Source organism: Prinia subflava, chromosome 15 (genome assembly GCF_021018805.1).
Source record: "Prinia subflava isolate CZ2003 ecotype Zambia chromosome 15, Cam_Psub_1.2, whole genome shotgun sequence".
Taxonomy (NCBI): domain Eukaryota; kingdom Metazoa; phylum Chordata; class Aves; order Passeriformes; family Cisticolidae; genus Prinia; species Prinia subflava.
Window position 1 is genome coordinate 19,871,189 of NC_086261.1, and position 25,040 is coordinate 19,896,228.

The 25,040-nt window shown below is 42.2% G+C and overlaps 1 protein-coding gene across 1 annotated transcript in view; it reads left to right on the forward strand.

The window, feature by feature from the left end:
• The first annotated feature begins 734 nt into the window (after positions 1-734).
• Positions 735-25,040, forward strand: part of LOC134558760 (thrombospondin type-1 domain-containing protein 4-like) — a 67,132-nt gene continuing 42,826 nt past the window's right edge. Inside the window, exons 1-3 of the mRNA XM_063412950.1 lie at positions 735-946; positions 20,072-20,179; positions 24,009-24,078. Of these exons, the coding sequence (XP_063269020.1) occupies positions 20,151-20,179; positions 24,009-24,078 (99 nt within the window). The 5' untranslated portion in view covers positions 735-946; positions 20,072-20,150. The remainder of the gene's footprint in view (positions 947-20,071; positions 20,180-24,008; positions 24,079-25,040) is intronic.

Genomic DNA, 25,040 nt, shown 5'->3' on the forward strand with positions numbered 1-25,040 from the left:
CCAGTACAGTTAATATAAAGCAGGAACAGAGACACAATTCCAGGCTTTTTCCTCAGATGCTAACTCAAAAGTTACCACGAGAAGATGCTCCCCATAGTTGCTTATCGGTGGTGTGCTTTTCACAGTGCCAGTGTATCACTGTTACTGGCTCGGTTTCAGATCTCAGACGTTTAAGCAAACACTGTCAGGAACACATGTGATTTTCCAGTTGTCAGTATTTTTTCTGGAAGCAGATGGTCTTTCACCCAGCCAGTGAGTAGGGAGATGACAGTTGTCTCTCTCGTTCTCTTGTAGTGCCCGAGGGCAGCAGTATGGGGTGTGTTAGTGCCCTCGTCTCGAAGAGCGAAGGGCTGGAAGAACTGAAAGCGGAGTACAGTGCACCCATTGCCGCGCTCTGCCCGCGCTGAGCCTTGGCACCTGCCCGGCCGCTCCTGCAGAGGAGGCTGCGGGGCCGGCCCGGGGCAGCCCCGCTCCCCGACGGCCTCCGAACGCCGCTCGCACCGCGCGGGGCCGGGCGGGCACCCGCGCTCCCGCTCGGCGGGGGATCCGCGGGGCAGCCCCGCCGGAGGGTCTCTCGCACCCACCGGCGTGCGCGGCCTGACCTCAGCACGTCCGCGCCGCCGGACATCGCCGGACATCGCCGGACATCGGCGGGCACGGCCGGCGGAGCGCCGGGGCAGGAGGGAGGGACGGAGGGAGCGGCCGGCGGGGCGGCCGGCAGGGGGCAGCAGCCGGCGAGCGGCTCCTGCGCGGGCGGCGGGCGGGAGCGAGGGGAGAGGGGAGAGGCTGCGGCTGAGCCCCGGAGCCGCCGGGAACCTGCTCGGGTCCTGCGGGGCTCCGGCATTCCCGGCCGACGGCGCGCCGCCTCCCATGCGCCGGGGGCCGCGCGGCTCTCAGCCCTCTCTCCCCGGAGAGCGCCCGTGGGACGGGCCGCCGGCGCGGAGCGGTGAGGCAAGGCCCGGGAGGGGGGACGCGCCAGGTGGGCGGCGGGCGCCGTGCCGGGGCCGCGGGCAGTGCCCGGGGCGGCGGCGCTCGGCCGTGCGGGGCCTCGGCCGCGCTGAGGGGCTGCTCCCGCCGCCGTGCGCTCCGAGCCGCGGCCCGGGGCTCTGGCTCTGCCCCGGCTGCGGGAGCGCGTTCGGCTCCGCTGCGCTCCGCGGGATTCCTGCGCCGCGTGTTTTGGCTGTGTAAGTAGCCATTTCAAAGCCGCTCTCCTCGCACGCTCGGTTTCCAGGAGCTGCATCCAGAGGCAGCGTAAGGAGCTGCTCCGTTCTGCCTCGGTGTCCCAGCAGAAGCCGAAGCTGCACGTAGCCTGAGCCGAATCCAGCAGTTTGTACGGGAGAGGGAAAGGAGCGGATAACTCGGCTCACGAAGAATGCGTGTTGCAATTGTTCTTGCTTCGGGCCAGATCTTTTGGTCTGACTGAGCACAGCGTGCGAAGCATGAACCGTGTTTGGCGTTCGGTGTTTCTCTTCACGTTTTCCTGCCTCTGGCTTTGTTACCATCTCTCCTTTAATTCTACCCACACTTGAGCTGTTTGTGTTCAGTTGTCAGGCTAGAAGGTATGTGCTGTAGCAGAGGAGAATCTTGAAATAAGAGAGAATCTTTTCTTCAGCTGTGGCTTTACATTTTTGCAACTGTCAGTGTGTCCACATCTGTGTGTTTTATAGCTCTTGACACACTTGACATTAATTCATCCAAATTATTTTTTCCCAGGTTCTATGTACATGAACAGTTAAGAGAGGTTGGCAGCAGGGAGTTCCACAGGTTACTATGTTGTGTGGAAAATCTTATTTCCTTTTGTTTATTTTTAATTTTAGTGCCTGATACTTGTATGGACCTTCTGAAATGAGTTATGCTTGGGTTTTGCTCACTATCTCTGTGCTGTTTCAGAGCTGTGTTCTTTCATTATCTGTCTACCTCAGTTATTCTTTATTTCAGGTTAATGAATTCTTAGCTTTTTAATCACCTTTCTTCTGTATCTCTTGCCAGTGTAATTTCTCTTTTCTGTATTTTTTTCATTTTTTTCATAATTTTTTTAAATCTAGGGATCAGCAAAACTGAGCTATGTGCAAGATTTCAATACAACAGGGTATATAAGGGCATGATGATGCCTGCTAGCAGAGATGACAGATAATTTGGTGCATCAATATTGTGAACAGCCATCAAAAGTAATGGAAGTATTTGTAACTTGATGCGTCACCTGTTGATAAATCAGTTGATTTAATCAGATCCCACTGTCTGAGGCACTAGTGGTTAGAAGCTGAATACAAGGATATAAGTTTATGAATTAAATAGGTGCCTGATGAGCTCTTAATATTCTGTCAGTCTACATGCACAGCAGACTGACAGAATATTAAGAGCAGAACTGAAAATAGGCCAAATCTGTCTGGTTTTTGCTGTTTGTGGAACTGCCACAAAGTTCAACTTAGAAAGTTGACCTATCAAGCTGTAGCTTGCCAACTTGGACTTCTTTCTGGTATAAACTTAGTAGTAATCTACTAGTTGATGTGATTTTCACCTATTCGGTATCATCAGGGGTTTAAAATGAAATTGGATCTTGCTGAAATTCATTAGACACCTGTAATTCTTGGTGCTTTCTGTTCCATAACCAGGGAACTCCATTTCCAGAGAATCTAGTGGGAGAATGGAGTTAAGTAGACTGGGAGGAGACAATGCCTTTCAACAAGAAAAGGGCTACAAAGTGAGCATTTTTAGCCAAGTTAGAATATGAGGGCAGCTGGTGTGGATTGTCACAGGGAGTCCTTCAAAGTGAGTATATGTAGGAAGTATGGATTATTTATCATAATTGTGCCCTGAACATAATGCATCAGGTTTTATCTAGGAGCAGGGCTACCTGCAGGTCTTGCTGCTGCTGTTTTTAATCTGAAATAGCTCCATTATAATTGAAGGAGCAATTTGATTCCTGACTAACTCTCAGAAACACTTGGAGGTGCTGTATGGTGCAAGATTTCTGTCTTTCTGCATTTCATACAGCAGGTTCCTTCAGAGCCCCAGCAGATTTAATTGTAGAAGATTAATTAGGTTGCTCCCAGGCAGTGATGGGTTTTTATGATCTTAGTACAAAGTCTTTGGTTTTGCTGTAGAACAAACTGAGTAAATGTGTTAGAAATGTGCTTTAAAGGATGGCTGAAAACAAAACAAGAAGGCAGAATCATCCTGAAGACTCATACTGGCCTCAGTGTGTGGTTCTGTGCAGACGGTGACAACAGAAAAGCTGAGCTTCCACACTGCAGTCTCAGTTCTCTGTGATGTGACATCCAGATTTGTGATATACAGATTCTTCACAGTGGCAGTTGTAATAAAAACAGAGGTGAAGTGCTGGTTAGACACTTAGTGGTACTTGGAATTTTCTTTTTTACTTTGAAAATCAGGTTTATCATCTACAGTGAAGTGCAGTCATTGCAGATGCTTCTGTGGGCTTTAAATTCTGCAGGAGAGAATTAAGGCTTGGTGGTTAAGCACTTAAAAAACCCAAGGAGCTCCAAAGTCAACCATGCATAAGCAATTTTAGCTGTGTCCCCTGTAGTGATGTGTTATCATAACAAGCTTCAGATTTGGAAGGTTGTTATTTTTTGCAAGTAGGAAAAAAAGTAAAAGAAAACTTACTGTGTCAAACCAACTTCTTAAAGAGTTTGGACCTTGATAGTAGCCCTTTTACCACAAAGCTGATAGGGAAAGCATTTTGTAGCTTTCAGTTGTGAAATGCTTCCAGTGGTAACAGTGCTGGCTGAAGAACAGATTGTGACAAGTCTTGTGCCCTTGAGTAGACACATACACAGTTCAGTTATTAGTGCTTTTGTTTTCAGACAGCAGCTCTACCTGATCTAAATGCAGTTTGGATCATGACTTGGGTAATTGTAAAGCTAATTAAGTTATGAATATGTGTGGTTCAATATGTGACCAATGAAGATGGTTGCATTGTTAGCAGGATGAGTAACAGTGTTTTGCATTGCAATAGCTTCATTTTTGTTCAGGATAGTTAGTACTTTACACTAGAAAATTCTGTTGATGTATATTAGATTTTTAGGAAGAATGCATGGTTTAGTACTTCCTTGAGAAGATTAATTAGAGGGATGTTAAGCATATATATATATATATATAAATGAGTAACAGAATGATCTGATGGACCTGATTTTGCCTCATATCTTTTATATATAAGGCATGTTTATATCCTGTATAAAGGAAGCAGACCTGAGAACTTGTGCTTTAGTGTTGCCTGATTGTTTTTTGTTAATTTTTGTTCTTTGTGTTAGTGACAATAACAGATTCAAATTCTGTAATTGAAACCAACTCAGTTTTCTCCTCCTGGAATGTTCTGTCCCACCCATTTTTCTCTTGGGGACTCGAGTGTCATGTCACACATCAAATCCATGTAACCCCTCAGGGTTATGGCATTCCCAGAGATGGGTCAGCATTCATAAATTTGGTTGCTGTTAAACAGTCAGCACTTGTCAGCACCATGTACAGACATCTGTTACATATTTTTTAAATGGTGGTACCAAGTGTTAAACGTGGAGCTCCTCCACAGGAGCTGTTCTTCACTGGAAATGCAGATAGGATGTCAGTCCAGTCCTTGTGAGGGTGAGCAGCCTTGTGGGCTGCTGAGGTGAAGGACGTGTGAGTTCCTGGAATCTGGGCTTCTGCTTTCAACACCCCCATTGGCTGCTCTGTGCTGCTCATTGAGGCCGTGGGCATCTTGCTTTATCTCTGAACTTGTTCCTTTATCTCTGAACTAGGTATGATAATTACAGGATGTTGGTCAACTGTTAAATTTCTTGAAGATAGTCTGCATGCAAAGATGCTAAAAAAAAAAGAAAAGGTAGTTTGAGTAAAAATATTTATGGTACACGAATGAACCCAAATTAGGTAGTACGTGCTTCACAGGCTTACTACTGTGTTTCTCCAAATCACAGCTTAAGGTCTTGCTTGTTGGCTATTTCACATCAGTCCTATGCTGCTGCTACTACTTGGCATCCCACTTCAGTATTTATTTTGGTCCTGGTTTTGGAATTTCCCTTCACAGGAAGATTCCAGGCTCCTTAGATGGAAAAATTTATTTTAAAAAATGTATTTTTTCCATCAGTTCTGTAGATTTTTTTCTCAGTAAGTGCAAGAGCCACTATCTCTTTTATTTAAAGCTCTGGTCTAACAGCCAGTAAAGTCAAGGAAAAGGTTAGCAGCAACTTCAGTGTCTTTGAGATCAGGCCACTCCCATGTGATGTGCTCTTGTCATTGGAAAGCAAGACCACTGGTTTCGGCTATGAGTTTCCAGTGCTTTCTTTGACAGTACAAGAGTTAGTAATTTATTCTTTAACTTAACAAGTTATACTTGTTGTATAGTTGGTTCCAGGAACTGGAGAGTTTGTAAGACTCTCTGGGTACCCAAAAACATATTTAATTTACACGACTTGGTGGATGAAATTCATCCTTTTGCAGAGGAGCCACTTGTTTGTAACTGTGATCCTTTATTCCCCTTCCTCCAAGACTGCTATAAACTCATGAGTTATATATAGCTGTGTGATTAAGTGTAGCGAGAAATACAGAAAACTACCCCTTTTTGAATGTTATTTTTGTTGATTTAACTTCACTTACTTGTGCTTTTTTCCTAAACCCAAGCTTCTTAAAATACTAGCATTAATAAAAGAATAGTCCCTTTCAGTAAATCCAAGCGATAACTGCCGTGACAACAGAAGTTCCAACTTCTGAACTTTCAACTTCTGAACCTCCTTTATCTTTGACTGGGTTGTGTTGACCTCTTCTTGTATCAAAATGAAGTTTAGCACACAACCCTGGTAGTGAGCAGGCTCTCCCAGTTTGTCTCTGTTGATGAACAAGCAGGGGTGATGTGACACCTTGGACCTGGCTTCCCAAGAGGTGGGACAAGGTCTGTCCTTTGTGACTGGTGAGACAAGAGAACAGGAGGAGAAGGCTTCCCAAAGTGTTTGCTGGGAGCCTGAGGACACTGTCTGCAACACTGATAGAAGTGCTGTGGTTTCCTGCTTGTTCCCTTCTATGTGAGTCATGATATCCCAGTTGGAATGTGTTTTCTTTGCTCTGGTTTTAAGAAAAGGATGGATAAAGAAGCCCTTTTTAAAAGCCCTTCTTGATGAAACCTGCTTGTTGGTGGAAAACATCTGTTGTGCTTGGCCTTGCTGGATCAGCACTTGGATATCTGTGAGCATGGATACAACTCCCCCAGGAGAAAAACGTCACTTGGATACTTGAATATTGTATGACTAAAATCTGGAATCCTGAATCAGGCGGATTCCCCTGATGCTCACTTTGGATTAGCTGCAGAGAAGTGCATGGGAGGACAATCCTGTCTGTAAATGGCAAATTCAGCAAAACTATTGACACTAATCTGAGAGTAAATGTTGACTTGGAAAGTATTCAGATATCCTGGATTTTTTTTCCACAGTAAAGGTGATTGCTGTAGTCCTGACTTGGTAACATCAAGCCATTAGTTGGTTGTGCATTATACTTGTATTTTTGTTTGGTTATTTTTATCTAAAACATGTAGTTTCTACGAAAGTAAAAAAATAAATATTTGTGCTTATCAGATTGGCAAAGAGAAGCAAGAGCCTGTCCAATCCCACCCTGCATAATTACAAGAAAATGTCATCCCATGACACAAGCTGCCCAAAAGAGTGATAAATTGTACAGAATGGATGCAATTACTTAATTTGGCAGAAAGGAAAGCTCTGTCTCATTTTCTTGTAGTTCTGTGGAGCTGCATTCACTGGGGAAGTGAGTGGGGAATAGGGGCAAAGCTCCTTGCAGATTTTCAGGGGCTCTATGTGGAACTGAAGCACTTTACAGCATATGAATAAGGATTTAAAAGAATAGAGTGTGTTAACCATTAACTGTTAGTATTGTTCAGTTTGGTTGGCCCAGGAAATACTGTTCATGTGTTGAAACACAGGGGTTAAGGCAGGTTGTCAGTTTTGATTCCTTTGTAGTGATAAGCAGCCATTAAAAATGTAATTTCTTATACCCCTTTTTTTTTTCTCCAGGCATTGCTTGAACTCATTAATACATATTGCACACCAAAAAGATTGTCTTTTTTTCAGTCTTCCTTACTGGCCCCCCTCTAATTCAGAGATTTGCTCAGATGAAGGCAATTGGAGTACTTTGTTTCTTCCCATAGGAACGTTTACAGTGCAGGATCAGGTTCAGATTTATTACTTAGGCACTCACAATGCTGCTGTAATTCATCAGTTGTCATAAAGCTGTGCTTTCTGCCTGTATTTGTGGCTGGCCAAATTCATTACACCATGGCTGAATGCAAAGCGAGAGTTGTGAGCATGTTCAAAATTTAAATAATAATAACTAAGAATTATTTTAAACAAGAAAAATCCTTATGCAGTTTTGAATCATGAGGGCATGAAAGGGCTAAAATATCTTTGCTACTTTCATACTGTTAAAGTTGGACAGACACTGTCATTTTCTGATTTCTTTTGACACATAGTGCTTGTGATTTAGTTGTGATTGTTTCTACTGTTTTGAAATGGTAAGCGGGAGAAACTGTTTCCAAATGTATCCTCCCAGCATTTGAAAATTCAGCAAGGTGGGGTTTGTTTCTGCTTTTTGTTTTGCTGTTTTCTTAAAGTTATGTTAGAAGGGCTTTTCACAACCCTGGGCTTTGCAAAATGCCTGTGTCCTCAGACCATACAGATATTATGTTAAAACAGAGAGCACAGTGTGAAGCAGTGCCCAGAGTGATTCCATTCGAGTTGCATTCCTTTCAGCAAGTCTTCACCTATCTCCAACAGTGAGTGCTCAAGTAGAAGATTAAAAGTCAATATATGAGACTCTCTGACTCTGAGCAGTTTGTGCAACAGCAGTAGACTTTGATTAAAAAAAACACCCAAAAACACCACCCCAAAAGAGCATATGAAATTTGGTCACCCTTTTATAAAAGATCACTCTATCATCTCTGGCCTACAGATTATATAAAGCAGCAAATGAAGTCCACAGTGTTGGAGGAGTTACTTGGTTTCCCTTGCCAGTGTTTTGTAACAGGCTGCTCTTGTTGTCATGCAGATTTAAGGAGTCTCCTATTCACATTTGAAGTCCCTGTTTTTCGTTTGCAGACACATGGGAAGCACTAAGTGACGTCAGGTAAGGGTCAGTGTGCTGTAATAACTTGCCCTCAAGCACAAATAAATTGAGGCTCTACTGCCAAGAGATGACCTTTGATTTCTTTTTACCTGATGCAATAAGGCCCTATTCACTTTGCTTAGGCCAAATCCCAGGCACTTGAATAGATTTTCTTGAGCTGGAATGGTTATGAAAGCCCCAAAACTTGGTATAATGGTGGCAGAGATTTCTGGGTTGTAGATGAGTTTGATACACTGAGTTAGATTTGGCTATTATTGTGATCAGAAGAGAGAAGTGACTTCATTGTGACTTGCACAGCTGCCAACTCTAAAACTACTACTATGAAGTACAGTTTCTAAGCTGCATCTGATTAACAGAGATAGTGAGCAAAGATGCTTATGTGTTAAAACTTTTGTTATATACAGACAGAAAAGAATACCTTAGTCTGAAATGTCAGTGACTGTAGATACAGCCAAAAGGCTGGATATGCTGTCACTGAGGGGACCTGTATCGTGGTAGTCACTCCCCCTCTTGGTATCCTCCTAATCTGAGTATGTTGTGAAGCTGTGAGGTACAGGGGCTCACTAAACTAAGTATAAAAATTTTGCTCAAACTGCAGTATTGCAGGTATGTTTGGGGCTGCCTTATTCTGAACAGTGTGTGGCTAAATGGGGAGGCAGGATAGAGTCACCTCGTTACTATGTGGTGACTAATTGTATTGATGGCTTCTACCACTTTGTTAAAAGGGTTTTCTTTAATCTGCCTTGCTCTGCAAGCCCATGCAGGAATTATAGGGAAGTGTGGTATTTCTTACTGTTGTTTCTCTTCAGTCCTTCTGGCTTTTGCAGATATGAGTGGGTACTTGTGTGCATTAACTCTGGTGAATGACTTTTCAAGTAGCAAAGTTGATTCATTACTTTCAAAGTCAGACTACAATCATGTCTTACTCCTACTCTCTAAGCAAACCTCTACTGGAAGCAGTATTAAGTCCACTTAGGCTGAGAAAAAATCAAGACTACAACCTGACCTGGAAAGGATGACTGGAAGTCAAAAAGGCATCTTCCTGACTTGTTTAGGTTTTTTGAATAATGCTATTAGCAAGGGTGGCAAGGGCTGTTGGTGATTCTGCAAGGTTGGATCTTTTATCTGTCAGCCATAAACTCAATCTTCACAGGCCACTGGATGGCATCTTCCAAACTATAAATTTCCTAATAGGGGGATTTTAATCTGCAGCTGGTGAAAGGTTTCAGCTTCGCTGCTCAGTGAATGATAGCCCAAGATTCCTTGAATGTACAATTATCTTTGTGGTTTTGTGTCAAGGACTGCTATCTCCTGCAGGAGTGTAACAGTTCATGCAGTTTACATTAAATGGACTGAAATACTAACTGTCATCTAGACCACCAGAGCACATGAGGCATAGCAGCAAGACAAGATTTGTAGGATGTCTAAAATCCCTTTCAAGCTGACAGGATAAGAATAAACAGCTCTGTCTCCCAACACTTAAAGGATCTTGCAGTTCAGCTTTAAAATGCACGAGGCTGAAGGGTTCACCACATGGAGCTATGATTGATGCAGGCATTAGGATATTTCTGGAGCCTAAACCAAATAAGAACTTAAGGAAAATTATATTCAGTGGCATCAGTCTTGGGGGTAGAATTGAACCTGTAAAATGTTTCTGGATTTCTGAACATAGAGATTTTACATTTCTTCTGCTGTGATTAATCATGCTGAATCTTAATTTCTCTTTCTTGAAAAGACCCAATGATAGCACTGTTTATCATCTTTACTAATTAAAGCTTAGTAACTTAGTGTTTTCCCTTTTTTCTCCATTAACATCTCTTCCCATAGAAAAGAGATGCACCTCTGCAAATGTACCGCTTTAAGTGGTAAAGGCTTGGCAGCACAATTGGCATCTGATGCCACGCTCTTGGTTGCCATCCCAGTTTTGGATCTGAACTATTTGTAAGATTCTATATATATCAAGCCCAGCAGATAAACATATTGAATGTCTGTGGTGTTGTGCTGGAGACCTCATCTAAATTTTACTGTGGATGAAAGCTAAATAGACCTCTGTGAAACAGTTCTTCAGTGTGTTCTCTGAGTTATCCCTGTATTTACTTGCATGCAGAATTTAATATTTGCAAAAGATGTACAAGATAACTTACTGCCATCCTTCCAGCTGGCTGTCAGAGATCCTTTGCTGGTTTATTGTTTCATGTTGGGTTGAAGTTCCCTGGTATTCTAGTTCAAAATTATGGAATTATGGAAAAAATACTTAATTTCATAGTGCTCTTGCAAGATCTCTCATCAGACCTGTTATTCATCATTATGTAGAAACATAAAAGAAAACAATAAATCTTTACATTCCATTGTTGCATTTCTGTACTAGTATGTGGGGAGCCTCATATCAGAGAGAATTTTAATCAGAAATAAATTAGAATCTCGTCATTCTAATAGTATTATTTAATAACAAAGTAATTTAGACAATCTTCCATAACTCATTCATTTCAAGATGTTCTGGAGCCTAGACTCTGAAATGCACAATGAAGATGTGTAAGCTACATGGTGAACAGTTTTTCTGTCCATGATCTAGCAGTTTTCTATACTTCCTCTTAAAAGATAAAACATCTAAGTCTTGCTATTAGGTATGTGACATTTCCTTGATGTCAACAGTTGATTTTTTTAATGCTTTATTGAGCAAAGGCAAGTTCAGCAGTTACCAGGATGCCATAAAAATATCAGCACTGTTTATTTTGGACATGTGTCACTTATTTTTCAGTGGTCCCTAAAATATGTTCTCACATGGGTACCTGGGAAGTTCCACATCCTTGTGTCTGGCTTCTGGTCAGTTGAAGCCTTGTGTTGCTCTCATGCACTGAAACTATTTAGCAAGGGTTTAGTGCCCAGATTATCCCAAATGCTAGAGGACAAATTGTTGTTTGACAGTTTAATATGGTGCACCTCAGCCTCTCTGTGCCCCAGTGCAGTACAGCACCTTCAGGCTGCTGCTCAGCTTTTTCATGACAGCTGAGTTGCACCCTTGCTGTCCCCTGAGCAGTACAGGTCACTGATGGAGGCAAAGCCCAAGGCATGTAGGAATTGCATGATAGAAAAGAGAAACTTCCTTTTTTGCCAATATAAAGCAGTTTGCTGGCTGCAGAAGAGGACTGAAGGGAAGAGGACTTTCATCATGTTCAGAGTCTGTTATGAAAGCCTTGGTCACTTTTTCTTGGACATTTGTTGGTACAAAATGTGCGTCAGTGGGTACCCATGATGTTTTTCCTTCCAGTTTTGGCGGCATTGAAATGTATGTTAAACACTTGTCCTTGAAAACCTGTGTAGAAAAGGATGTGAAAAGGAATTATTTTGGGATGTGTGCCCACATTAATCTCCATTAGAGAAAGTGCAGGAGGCAGTGGTCTGCAGTGCAGCCCTGCACTGAAACTCTGGGGATAGTCCTTGGTCTACCAAGACATTGCTCCTTCACTGCCAAACGGCAGGGGAGAGACACTTGCTGGGTTGTAGCCTGGTATGTCCATTTATAAATGTATTTTATTTCTAAGTATAATGAACTAAGACTAGTAAACTGACATGGAATGGCCTTGCTTTTACCTGTACGAGCAAATAGGTTTGGGCTTGTTTGGGTTTTTTTTCCCTGATTGTTCTTCTGTGTAAAAGACCCATTCAGTCTTGAGGGAATGCCAGCCTTTCTTTAGAGTGCCTAACCCAAGGCAGAAAGCAGCAAGGGAAATCTCTGAAGTTCCCCAGAAATGGTTTTTATCCCATTTGTAGTTTAGTGCATGAAGAATAATGGCACAGAAGCCCTTGGAGTCACTCTAGCTGCAGTTTGAAATTGAATCCCAAGGATATTACTGCTAATTTCAATAGGATGCCTGTGTTGTATTTATAGGTACATGTTCCAGTTAGTAACTGTTCCTCTGCAGAGAGTTTAACTTTAGAAAATTAAACATCTCTGATGATAGTAGATATGAATAGCTACCCAGAAGAAAAATGCCTAGTCATTCTTGACAAGCCTGTGTTTTCTCTGGTAGCTGGAAGATGCAAACTGATCTCTTCCAAGGACTAAGAAAGCTTACCTTAGCCATTAGAGGTTGGCTAACAAGTTTAAGTGGTTTGGTTTGACTTTTGCAGTGTCCCTGTACTGAAATACTTCTACCCTTGTCTGCTCTGGATAATGTAGGAACATTCCCAGAAAGCATTATTATTTGGAGGTATTACTTATGCAGAGAAATGGTTCCCACTGATACTCCAAAGAAAACATTTCTGAGTAAGCAAGCAAAGATTACCAGTCCACATCTCATACTGTTCTTCATGTTGTGTTCTCACACTGGTACCACACCTCAAACCATGCCAATAGAACAGAAGGAACTTTATAAAACTTAATATTTTGAGATTGTATGTGTTCAGGTAATAGCTCGATGGGAACAAGTTTTTAAAATTAAAAACAAATTATGAGGACTGTGATATATTTAAGCTTTCCTCTACTGCTTAATTTCTTCCTTAGGAAATCACAGCTATGAATTTCAGGATTTTTATATTGTTAGAAAAGTTTCTGTGACTTCACAGAGGACTTGCTGACTCCTTTTACTATCCTGTTATTGTGAATCAGCTCAAATTTATGGAAAGGGTAGTTTACATCAGTTTTTCTATTTGTGTTGGAGCAATGCAGAGAGTTAATTTTGGTAGGCTAATGACACAAACATCTATTTACCAGTAAATGTATTATTTCTTTCAGAGGGTACATTAGCAACAGGAACACTTTTTCTTCACTGTAAATGATATTGAATGTTGCCTAATACTTTAAAAAAAAGTTCTCTGAGGCACAGCTTTCTATATTTTGTCTTTGCTTTTGCTACATGGAGGATCTTGAAGCTTAGGCATGTATTAACAATGTTTCTTGAACACCTTCTTATGGGAAGCAGTTTAAAAAAAAAATAAATAAATAAACCACCCAAACTTGTGTCTGCCAGACAGCCATTCTTATTAAACAGATGGGTGAAAATCATGTTTCCTTTTTGCAAAAGGAAGGTATCTTCTAACTTCACAATAATTATGTAATATACATGATTTTTACATAATGAGAGGGTGTCTCCCAGTTGCATTACTAAGCTGATTTTACTCCTGAAATATGTTGTTTTACTTTCCTTGTACATGTGCCTTCAATTAGCTTTGCTGAAATATTTGTTTTCTATGACCTTTTTAAACAGGGTGTGTTACCACTCTGAGTGAGGCTGGTGGGTCTTTGGTTTCCATGCAGAAGACAGTAGGTCCTCAGAACCATCAGTTAGATGCTGTTGGGAGCCTGTGTTTTGAAGACAGACTAGGAAAAGCTTCTAACTTTAAACCTTTCTTCAATTCTGAAAATGGCTGTCATTAACCAAGTCCTGAAAAGAGCATAAAAAAAAGTTAATTTTCTTTGACATATTTACAGGTAAAGAAATTAGTATGGCTAACAGAGGCTGTAAGAAATTTCTGTTATTCCTAGTTCTGAAATGCAGTTGTATGTCTTGCAACATCAGTATCATTAAGGCTTCTACTAAATAAATAGATCTGCAGACTGATATTTCATTTATAATCCTTCTCAGTTATTTCCATCCAGGATGTTTAATTACCAGTCACAGCAGACAGTTTCACCTGAGTTTCCACAAAATGGAGTGGGTCTCAGAACAGTACATGAACCAAAACTAAAGCAGCACTCCACTACTTACACTTGGTAGAAAAGTATTTAGAACAGGAACTTGTTGAAAACAAATTTGTGCTCTTACTGTTCATTTTGTAGGCAGACTGTCAATGTTCAAACAGATCAGTGTTCACACAGATTCTACCTGATTTTCTAGGCTGTTCAATGTTATTTTTTCTTTTTTTCATATCTTTCTACACCAGTAATCAGATAAGTGTTGATAAGGATTATGGAATGGTTAAGAAAGATTGTTTAATGAAAAGGATTTTTAATATGTAATCTCTCCCTTCCTCTTACCCGTTCAGCCCCTTCTACATCCTTGGTTTAGAAGATTCAGAGTGTAGCAAAAAAGTTACTTACAAGGAAAGGAAAATGTATTAAAATACATGGAATATACTTTGTTACAAGAGGTAATGATTTCTTATATGTAGAGCTGTGATAAGTAGTACTTTTCATGGTTTTCAAATGCTGAAACTGCTAGCACCTGTCAGTTCTCTGGGGTGGTTAAGTGTGGAACAGGGAGCCCTTAATGGCTGTGTGTGCAATGAGTGTTAGTGCATCTGTGGGCAAAGGGAATGTTCAGCCCCATTTACAGAGAAAAAGTGGAATATACAGCTGAGCATTGAGGTAGGCCTTTCATACGGGCACAGAACTGGTCAGTCTCTGCACACTTGTCTTATATAAGGTCTTTCCAGTTTGTTCTTCACTAGTTATCCACAACAGCCATGACAAGAGTTGAAATTCCTTAAACCAGTGAATGGTGACAAGCTGGTACCAAGATTCCTACAGTGCCTCTCTAGACAGAGAAGGGAAGGTAAAAACCAACCACCATGTGGTTGCTAAGCACAGTTTTAAAACTAATTCTGGGGATTTGGCCAAAATTGCACAGCCTACCACTTTGAAATATTGAAATGAATGTAAGATAGGTTAGCAATTGTTTCCACACGGTTGCATCCCAAAAATTTCTTTGTCAATTGAGTGATATCATCTCAACTTTGTGATTCATGTTTTACGTAATTGCACTTTGCCTGGAAACTGCTGCAGCCTGGTGTGGTCGGGGTGCCCGGTCCCTCAGCCGGGCGGGTTCAGGGTGCCCGGTCCCTCAGCCCGGTGGGTTCCCTCAGCCCGGCGGGTTCAGGGTGCCCGGTCCCTCAGCCCGGCGGGTTCGGGGTGCCCGGTCCCTCAGCCCGGTGTGTTCGGGGTGCCCGGTCCCTCAGCCCGGCGGGTTCGGGGTGCCCGGTCCCTCAGCCCGGTGTGTTCGGGGTGCCCGGTCCCTCAGCCCGGCGGGTTCGGGGTGCCCGGTCCCTCAGCCCGGCGGGTTCGGGGTGCCCGGTCCCTCAGCCCGGCGGGTTCGGGGTGCCCGGTCCCTCAGCCCGGCGGGTTCGGGGTGCCCGGTCCCTCAGCCCGGTGGGTTCGGGGTGCCCGGTCCCTCAGCCCGGTGTGTTCGGGGTGCCCGGTCCCTCAGCCCGGCGGGTTCGGGGTGCCCGGTCCCTCAGCCCGGCGGGTTCCCTCAGCCCGGTGGGTTCGGGGTGCCCGGTCCCTCAGCCTGGTGTGTTCGGGGTGCCCGGTCCCTCAGCCCGGCGGGTTCGGGGTGCCCGGTCCCTCAGCCCGGCGGGTTCGGGGTGCCCGGTCCCTCAGCCCGGCGGGTTCGGGGTGCCCGGTCCCTCAGCCCGGCGGGTTCGGGGTGCCCGGTCCCTCAGCCTGGCGGGTTCCCTCAGCCCGGTGGGTTCCCTCAGCCCGGTCCCGCAGCCCCGGGCGGGCCGTGCCTCGGCCCCGGAGCGCCGCGCTCGCTGCGGCCCGGCCCGCGCTGACCCGCCCGGCCCCGGGCAGGGCTCCCACACCGCCCTCACGGGGAACGAGAGCCTCGGGCACGGCTCGGGGCGTGTTGGTGCTCGTGGAACACTCACTGGACTCCCCGCGTGTGAGATTTTAGGCAAAGAAATGGAAACTGGATCTTGATCACGCTTACACTGGAGACAGGCACTGAGCTTCCTTGGGCTGCAGTAGTTCCGGCACACCCAGAAGGAGAACCTGAAAGTTCTCAAAGCGTTTAAAATAAAAAAGAAAGGCACCTGCAGGGTTAGGTGGAGTAACTTACCGTTTTTGTTTTAATAAAATGTTTGCTCCACGTAAGTATCAGAACTTTTCATCAGATCTTATGCTAGGTTTCTCTTTTGTGCAGCTTTCAGAGACAAGTGTATGTTTTAATGTAGTTAATGAATATTTGAAGAGATTAAAACACTGGTGGTAGGTGTCAACAGCTGCAGTTCAAGCTGTTGGATGTATGCACAAATTATGTAGCTAGATAAACCTGGCAAACTGTGAGTGCTTTATCAAAGTCTTGTGAATGTAGTGAATTTTGGATGCAATCCAAAGGACTTGCACTGAACATGATTTAATAGATTTGAACAACTAAACCAACAGATACACTATACCAATGTGCAAGGCAACAGATTCAAAGGCAGATTTAAAGGATGCAATATTCTTTTTAAAGTAGATATTCTTTATGATTCCCTCTCACTACCCCCCCCAAAAAAACCCAAACAAACAAAAACCCCAAAAACCAAAAAAACCCAACAAAAGACCCCAAAAAACCCCCACAAAAAAACACAAACCAAAAAAACCACAAACAAAAACCCGCCCCAAAAAACCCACCAAAAACACAAACAAACAAACAAAAAACCCCAAAATGCGAACTTTTCCTATCAGTGGAAAAATGACTTTGGGACAACACTCAACTTCCATAGCTGCCTCAAGCTGCCATTGTCAGTAGCCAGCCAGATATATAATCTGACCAAAAAGATAAATACTGAAGGAAATTTGAGTTGGCTTCATATATATGTAAGTCACCAAGATAGAAGAGGCTAAAAGGCTCAGAGCACTTCTGAACGTGGTTGAATGAGCATATGTTTCTGTATGATGAATCTGAGTTCCTGTTGTGAGTTAAAATCGAGGGTCTTGGATTGATTAAGTAGTACTGAACACATGCACGTGTTCAGGAATTTCTGTTACAGTTCATACATGGATGCAGATGGATGTGTGTGCGTTGACAGGACTTACAGGGAGTACAGATTGATGCCAAAATGACACAGGAATTCATGGAAGTGAAATACCATCCACTCACAATACACAAAGGGTACAGTCACATGAAAAGCCACATGTGAGTGGTCCCATGATAATTAAGAGGTTAGGATAAGGTTGGCTCTCTGCAACATTTCAAACCTCTTAGTAGGAAGATGTTTCTTGAAGTTAATTAGCCAAAGGGTAACTCTTACCTTTGACTTCCCAGAAGAACTTCTTTCTCCTTTTCTTAAATGTCTGTACAGTATCTGTGGTGTCTGATAATTCTGTGTATTGTGTCATTTAACTCCTTGAGAAATCTTTTTTTCTCCTTATCAGCAATTTTCTATGATTGCCTATAAGCCTATTAGATTATTTTTTAACTGCCATTATCCATCCCCACTCCTTTTTGAAATCTCTATTACAAATTAGTATTTTTATTTTCTTATGTTGTGAGAAAGGGTCTGGGTAAATGCCAGTAAATACCAAGTTAAGGGATGGTTATGATTGGCTCATTGCTTGGCAGGATTACTGCTGAGACTGCCAGCAGCATTTGGAAGGTGTTAAAACCACTCGAATGCAGTGTGAAAGGGGAGGAGACTTGAAGCAGGGTCCTTTAATCATTTCTGTGACCCAGTGCACATTTGATTATATACAATGAAACACCTCTCCCTTTGCCATCCATGGTTCTGGAGTGGTTTGTATTCTGTCCCATCCTGTGAGGGGCATTGGTTGGTTTGATTGATTGGTTTTCTGGGAGGGTTGGTTTTGGTTTTTTTGGGGTTTTTTCCTTCCACCCAGTTTTACAGATTGATCTTCTTTTAATCCAGCTTGGAAGTGAAATAGGGAAGACTGCTGAAATGTCAAATATTTTAATGCAGTGGAGAAAGTCTTGAGGACTCTGTGAAGTAGAAGAGTGTGGGTTGTTCCAGTTGAGAAATTAGTATCTATTCTGCTGTATGCAGGGTTACTAGAGAGTTTTTTGCTAGAAAGTCTATAGTGTTTTCCATCCCTTCTGGGAAGGCAATTTGACTTTTACAATGCAAGACTGACCCAGCACAAGTACACCTCATCAGCTTTTGGAAGTTTCCCTGCCAAATTCGTGTTATTCAATCCCAGTGTTAACTGCGTAGCCATTTCAGTTATTCATTTTGCCCTGGATCTTCTGGAGGGAAAATGATTGTCACGTTTGCACATTTTCATATCAAAGACCCCACTGCCAAACGACATGCCTTTCAGTAGGCTGTAAGTACCTAGGCTCTTAAATAATCTGCAAAACAAGCTCTTAAAGTCACTTAAATATTTAGCAGTTTTTACACTATGGGCTACAAACGATATTTCAAAAGATATGCATCTAGGAGTTGCAGTAAGAGGTGTTTTGAAAAAGGCATTGAAATGCAGTTGAAAGCAGAGTTAGTAATGCAACGTGCCATTGACAATGAAGATACAAATGAACTGAAAAAATTGAAAACATATGCATGGACTTTAGGCACTCTTTTTAAGAACAGTCTCCAGAAACACTCAGGGTCCTTCTCATATTTCTTTGCAAAACTAGATCTGTCATATTATCTTTCCTGTTTTTCAAACGAGGCACAGTTTATAGAAGGGATTAGTGCAGTGTACTTTTCTTTTTCGGTGTTTTTGTATCCCGTAGCAGTGTTCTTTTGAGACTGTGTCACTCTATACAAGGCTGTTGGATAAAAAGATTATTGTGGAGTGAAAATTCTGAAAGGGAGTACATCTGGAAAAACCCCAAGATGATAAGAACTTGAAACCATGTTGGATCCATGTTACAGGCAGATTCTCCAACTTCAATAAGGGATATAAACAACTATTGCCTCAGAATGCCTGGTAATTAAGAGTCAGGTTGTAGGCAGTGAGACAACTTTTCCTTCTCAGTTCAGAATTAGTAAGTCCTGTGTTAGAGGATCTGTCTAAATACCTTGTGGTGGTGCTGGATGTGTGGACTTGCCTGATGTTTAAAGGGATGCAGCTTTTACTGAATGTGCTAAAATCTCAGACTGTGAAGTGTTGCAGATCTAGACTAAAAATCTGTTTTCAGAAGGGCTTCCCATCTTATAACAAGCCAATTTTATGGTGTTAAGTAGTGAAAATGGTGAATAAGTTTGAGAAAACCTCCTAGGTCTACTGAGAACTGTGAACCTGCAGGAGAGTATGAAGTTTATCTCAGCCTTAGTGCTTTCTTCCTCAGGACTCAAAACTGTTACACACAGAACTTTCATTGTGATGCTTTCCCACATACTCAATGCCTTCCATTTATAAAACTAAACAGTCAAACCATTAATCAATCGTGGAGTTCTCTTTTGAAGATGTTACAAGTATTTTGGGATTTCCTAAACCAAATTTGCTGTTTGATTTTTGGGAGAGGGTGGGGATATTTAACCTGTCCAGCTACCTGCAAACAATCTGCATTGTCCTAGCAGCAGGATCTGTAATTTATCCAACTGCACATTTCTTACATTCTTGTCAGTCCTGTCCCGTTCTAGGCAGTTTTCAATTATCTGGCTGTCTGACAGAAATTGAGAGCTCTTTATCTGTGAGCAGCAATGTTCTCTTGTTTCTCTTCACTCCACTGCATTTCAACACGTAACCACTTGTAAAGGGAAAGATACATACCTTGGTTGACCAAGTTTTGAAATGTATGAGTTTAGGTTCAGTTTTAATAGTGTTTTATTTCCTCTTTTTCTCCCTGCTTGCTACTGTTCCACCAGCCCTTCTGATTTATGCTGTATTTCCTTGCTGCAAGGATCTCTTTCCCACCTGAAAATTCTGGTGCATTTTAGATGCCAAATATAGGATTACAAATTTACTAAAACTTCCCATGTGTCTGAACATTTGAGATTGTTTACAAACAAATGAAAGTGTGCTTGGGTCATCTTCCCAAGGGATGGTAGGATTTCTATGTGTTCTCAGTAGCTGTGATGCACTGATAGTATTTAGAAATAAGGATCAGGTAAATTTATATTTAGAATGCTGTTTAACTCCAGTTTTCCTCCTCGACTGTGGGCAAGGCATTTAACTTCATTGTACAGTTTAAGCCTGTCACATACACTGGATATTCACTTTGAATTCCTGTAAAGTCCCAAGAATTGAAGTAGAGATGACTAATGTAGGTCTATATCCTGGAAAATAAGCAGTGGTAATTGTTTTTCTCCTTTCTTTTTGTAGGATTTGTGTGTGATTGTCATTGTGCTATACCACAGTGAAGAGGTATTTTTCACTTCAAGATACCTTGCATTAAAAGATCATGGTAGACAGTTTAATAGTTTCTTTGAGGTAAGTGATGCAATAAAACATTTAAAGTATTATTTAATTTGCTCTTAACACACTGCAGTAAATTTCCATTTGGTGGTCTCTCGCTCTGCTGTTAAAAGTGTCTGTATGGTAGAAGGGTAAATAGAAATCTTGTCCCAAGACCAAATACTCAAGTATATGCATACCAGACATAGCATTCTTTGGTGATAGTGAAAAAAGAAAGTTCTCAATGTTTGTTCATGCTTAGAGCATCTGTCAGTGTGTGCCAATGTGATGTTCTATATTACTGGAAAGTTTCTGTGTTTTTTGATGAGGCTGAACAATTACAGTCACTGGGCTTAAATTGCTCATTTACATGTTTTAGTACCTGTGCTGCAATTCATTCACGGATTTGTGTTACACATTCCTGAAACAGTTTGCCAGTGGGCAAACATAGGAAAGACCTTTCAAAGAGCTTTCCTAACAAAGGAAACATTCAGGTGTTTCTGAGCTGGTCTGTCTGGTTCTGTCCTGTCCTTGGGCGAGCAGATTCAGAGCAGACAGGCAGCCCTGATGCCACACAGGCTGACCTCCTGCAAAGGACAGCTGAGTGCCTTTGTGGTGGAGTTACTGAAGCACGCTGCTCCAACCTTGCTTCTCCTGAGTTTGAGACATCAATATTTGAATTGCAATTTCAGCACCCTCCTAATATGGCAGGGCAGATTTTCCATCAAAATGGATCTGTCACACATTAGTGACACTACCAGTGTCATCTTTCCAGGTGAAGGATGACCTGCATAGCTCCTCCCAAGCTGTCCCAGACTTGGGCTGTTCAGCACATTTGGGAGGAAGGTGGGAATTTCAGACAAGAGCCATACTGCACTAGTCACTACTGATCACTTGTATCTGGACAATGCACACTTGGCCATAATATTCCTTCATAGAATGTGGCTACTGAGGGACAGCGACCTGTGAGAGATCTGCTTTGGTACCCTCTGGCTTCGTTCATGCAGAGCTAACACCCACTGCTCTGACTAGGAAGAACTCTGAGACGTGCTCCCAAATGAGGTGTTACACTGCAAAATTTGTCATGCTACTCCTACAATAGACCTAATAATGCTTTGTGCTTGAGCCTTCCCCTTTTCCCCAGTTGTTTATATTCATGCCCATGTTTATATTTTGTGTTTTTTATATTACTGGCAGTTGGTGTTGCCAGTAAAAGTGAGACAGTTTAAAGTCTGGCTGTGCTTCAAACTGGGTGCCTGGCTCCAAACAGTGCCTTAACTGTGAGAGCAGGGGCTGCACCAGCAAGGTTCTTGGAAGCCTGAGTTTTACAGCCACCACTCAGCTGCAATTGGTACCTCACCTGTTCAGGTGTACTTGAAAAGTTTCGCCTTATTTTAAGAAGCACTTGTTATTTTTGGCTTTTCTGCACTGTGGGAATACCTGAACCAAACCCACTGAAATTGGAGAAGCCTTTTTGTGTAGCTTGGGAGGCTTAAAGTTAGTCACGCATGACAAATAAAAAAGCCTAGTCCAGAGAAGTTAGCCAAAGCAAGCTGCTGAGGGAAATAACATTTAAAAAAATTAAATTGCCACACACTGATTTATTTGGAGCTAGGGGCTTACCTCAGGATAGCTTAATATTCCTGGCAAATTTCCTGTGTATTTGAAATAGTAGCTTGATACCATTGTTTCTGACAGATCCAATTGCAGATACAGAAGCAAATTTAAAATCTATCTTTATTGTCCTTGAGCCACATACATACAGATGGTGATTGCAGTGCAACCTTCTTAAAGAATGGTCAGGAAAAGCCTGGCACAGAGTAATCACACATATACTAAAGGTTTGCATTTTAGAACTGAAAACTTTAAGCTGGTAAGTAATTTGCTTTGACGATTACAGTTCTCATTCAGCTCAGAACTCACAACCTTGTGCATGATTTCAGAAGAATTTACACGTGGAAATCTGTAGACTGTCAGACTGATCAGAAAAATCCTGTCCTGTTGAGGATGAAAGCATTCATTTCCTTATGGAAAGTCTGAACTTTCTTTCACATGTTCTGGGGGAGCAGAAACCATAAGGGAGCAGGGGTGGATAGGAAGATTCTGAGAAGAAAGTGAAATATAATTTGCAGAGGATGTAGGCTGGGCCTGTCAGACACTGCACTCCCCCTGCTTAGATGCTTGTCATTTTTCATTGAGAAGAGTTGGGAGATCACTTACACAGTTAGAAAAGAGATAGGCAGGCAAGCTGAAGACAAACTTGCTGCTGTAATTTTGCAGTTTGGAGGTCTGAGTTCTACTTCTGCCTTTGCTTTCAGGTGGGATTTGCAAATCAGTTTATTCATTTGTGCCTTTGGCTTCCATGTACCGCTATGTGATTGGGCCCTGCTCTGAACTGCATGTTCTGACTCCTGCTGTGATTTCTTTATAGTGTCTTACACTGGCTCTGATTTCAGCCACCTCTTTGTTTTATCACAGATGATAGCTTTGTGAAATACCAGACTTCCTTCTAACACACTTTTTAAAGGGCTTTTTCCCCCTAAATTGACATGGCAGTAAAGAAGTAATGACTTTTTCTAGCCTTTAACTGGTTTATTGCTTTGATAGAGAGAGGGGCATAGATGGTGAGGTGATGATAGGCCCTGTGCAATCAGTACTTACCTAGTGGTCCCTTTTGCAGTATATTAGCAAGAACAAACACAGAAAGCACAAGAGAAACATTCTCCTTAGCAGAAGAATATTTGTATTGGTGGTAATTAAATGCTTAGTATTAAAAACCCCTTTCTCTTTAGGAGATCTGTCTCAGAAAATACCTGAAACAATAGGAAAGGTTTGAAGGGTTGCTGGGTAGGGAGCAAGGGAAAGAGCTGTGAATAGGAAATGCAGTGGAATTTTGTCTGGTCCATTATTTGGCAGATGTATTTTGTATTCAAATCCATCAGTTTTACTTGTGCATTGAAATTCAGGAAATCATTAGCAGCTTTCCCCCGTATAGTGGGTCTGAAACATACTATTTATTTGTAGACTGAAAAGTCAAACTCCTGGTACAAATAAAGATACCTTGATCCTATTTGCCACACCTGTCCATGTTTTCTGGTGAAGAGGCTTGTTAGAAGGAGACAAACCAGTCTCTGTTGCAAATTACAGCAAACAAAAGACTGAGCTAACTGTGCCTAAGTTGTAACAGGCTCCTAGGAGTTACAGCAGTGGTGAGGCTTGACAGAGCAGTTTGTTTGGGCTTGGTTCCCAGTATGACTCCATTCAGAGTGAAGATGTGGGGACTGGGGTGATACTTGGCTGCTTATCCTGAGTCTCTGGTGGATTGTGTTCACTACTTTCCATCTTCTGTGCCCATTAGGTTATTCCATTTCCACAAGTGTTAGGCAGCTGGGGAAGAACCTGTTCTGTGTTTCCTGTGTGCTGGAGGTGGAGTGTTCATCTGTAAAATGAGGAGCCAGAGCTAGAAGCAGATGTGATCCACAGATGGGTGAATTCTTACCTGGCACTTTAGAAAACTTGCAAAGCATGTCAGTTTGACACCAAATGCTGAGGTGTTAAAATATGCACTGCCAGGAATTTTTAAATTTAAACATCAAGTTATGTGAAATACTATCAACAGATTCTATTCGGTTCACTTTTGCTTTATATCTGGACAAATCTATGTATGAACCTGGTTCATACATTCAGGTATGAGCCTGCTGTGAACAGAATCTGATAAGAACATTTCATACACTCCAGTGAGACTGTTTTGGTTAGCAATTGTATTCAAATCCTTTCTTGCAGTGTGAAGCCCTGTAAGATGTTGTAGATGTGTGGTTTGTATTAGTGGTAATTATTTGTTCTGTTTGACTGTTTGCCTTTTCAGACTTCTCAGTTCCCTAGCAGTGCTGGGATTTCAGTTTGTCATCCCACAGCCTTCTATTGAACACAGAAAGGTAAGCATTAGAAACACTCAGACTTTGTGTACTGAAAGGTAAATGTGAAAACATTAGAGTAAGATGTGTAAAGCAATGCAATCTGAATAAACTTGTGGGAATAAATGGCTTCTGTTTGTGCATATGGGTTTTTTTTGGTTTCTTTATTTTTTAATAAATATGTATATAGTTGAAAGAAGCTCATCATGGTTAATTAGCTGAGTAATTGTATGGAGTATTATGGGTCACAAATAGTTACTAAAGCTTTGGAGCATTTTCATCATGTAAGACATGGAAAAAAGAATTCCTGTGAGTGAGAGCAGACATGGAATGAGTAGAGAACCACCCAGTTGCGCATAGGCAGCTCTTTCTCTTGCAGAGATAGAAATGTCTGAAACAGAAGCTGGACCCAAAGCACTCTGTTGCTATTAAAATTGCTAGAGATTGGAGCTGGAAACTGCTGGAATTTCCTGTTGTGCTCTTGTGGATGGTTCACTCATCCTAGACACTGGCATCTCTAAGGAGGCTTGCAGCCTGCACACTTTCCATCCTGCTCAGCATTAGTGACAGCTTGGCTGGAATATTTGGGGTTTTGCACTGCTCTCCAGGAAAGGAGTGGACAATCTGGAGAGAAACAGAAAGCAGCAGGGATTGTCCTTAAGAGATTTTAAAATCTTACCTCTGAGGGAAGTTTGAACAAATTCATATTGTTTATTCTAAAGATTGGAGGACTGGTGCTGGAGGCAGATATAATCTTCAAATACTTTTGAGTACTTAAAAGAAAGCTGTTTTTTCTGTTTGGTGGAGCAGATGAGAAGAAATAGATTTAAACTGAGGCAAAGGAAATGTGGATTTGACATTAGAAAAAACTTGTCATAGTAAGGATATAAAGAAGATTATGTTGACTGAATAATGTTTAGAATTTCCATGATGTAGGTCTCTGTGAATGTGTTGGACAAATGATTATCAGGAGCAATGTGCAG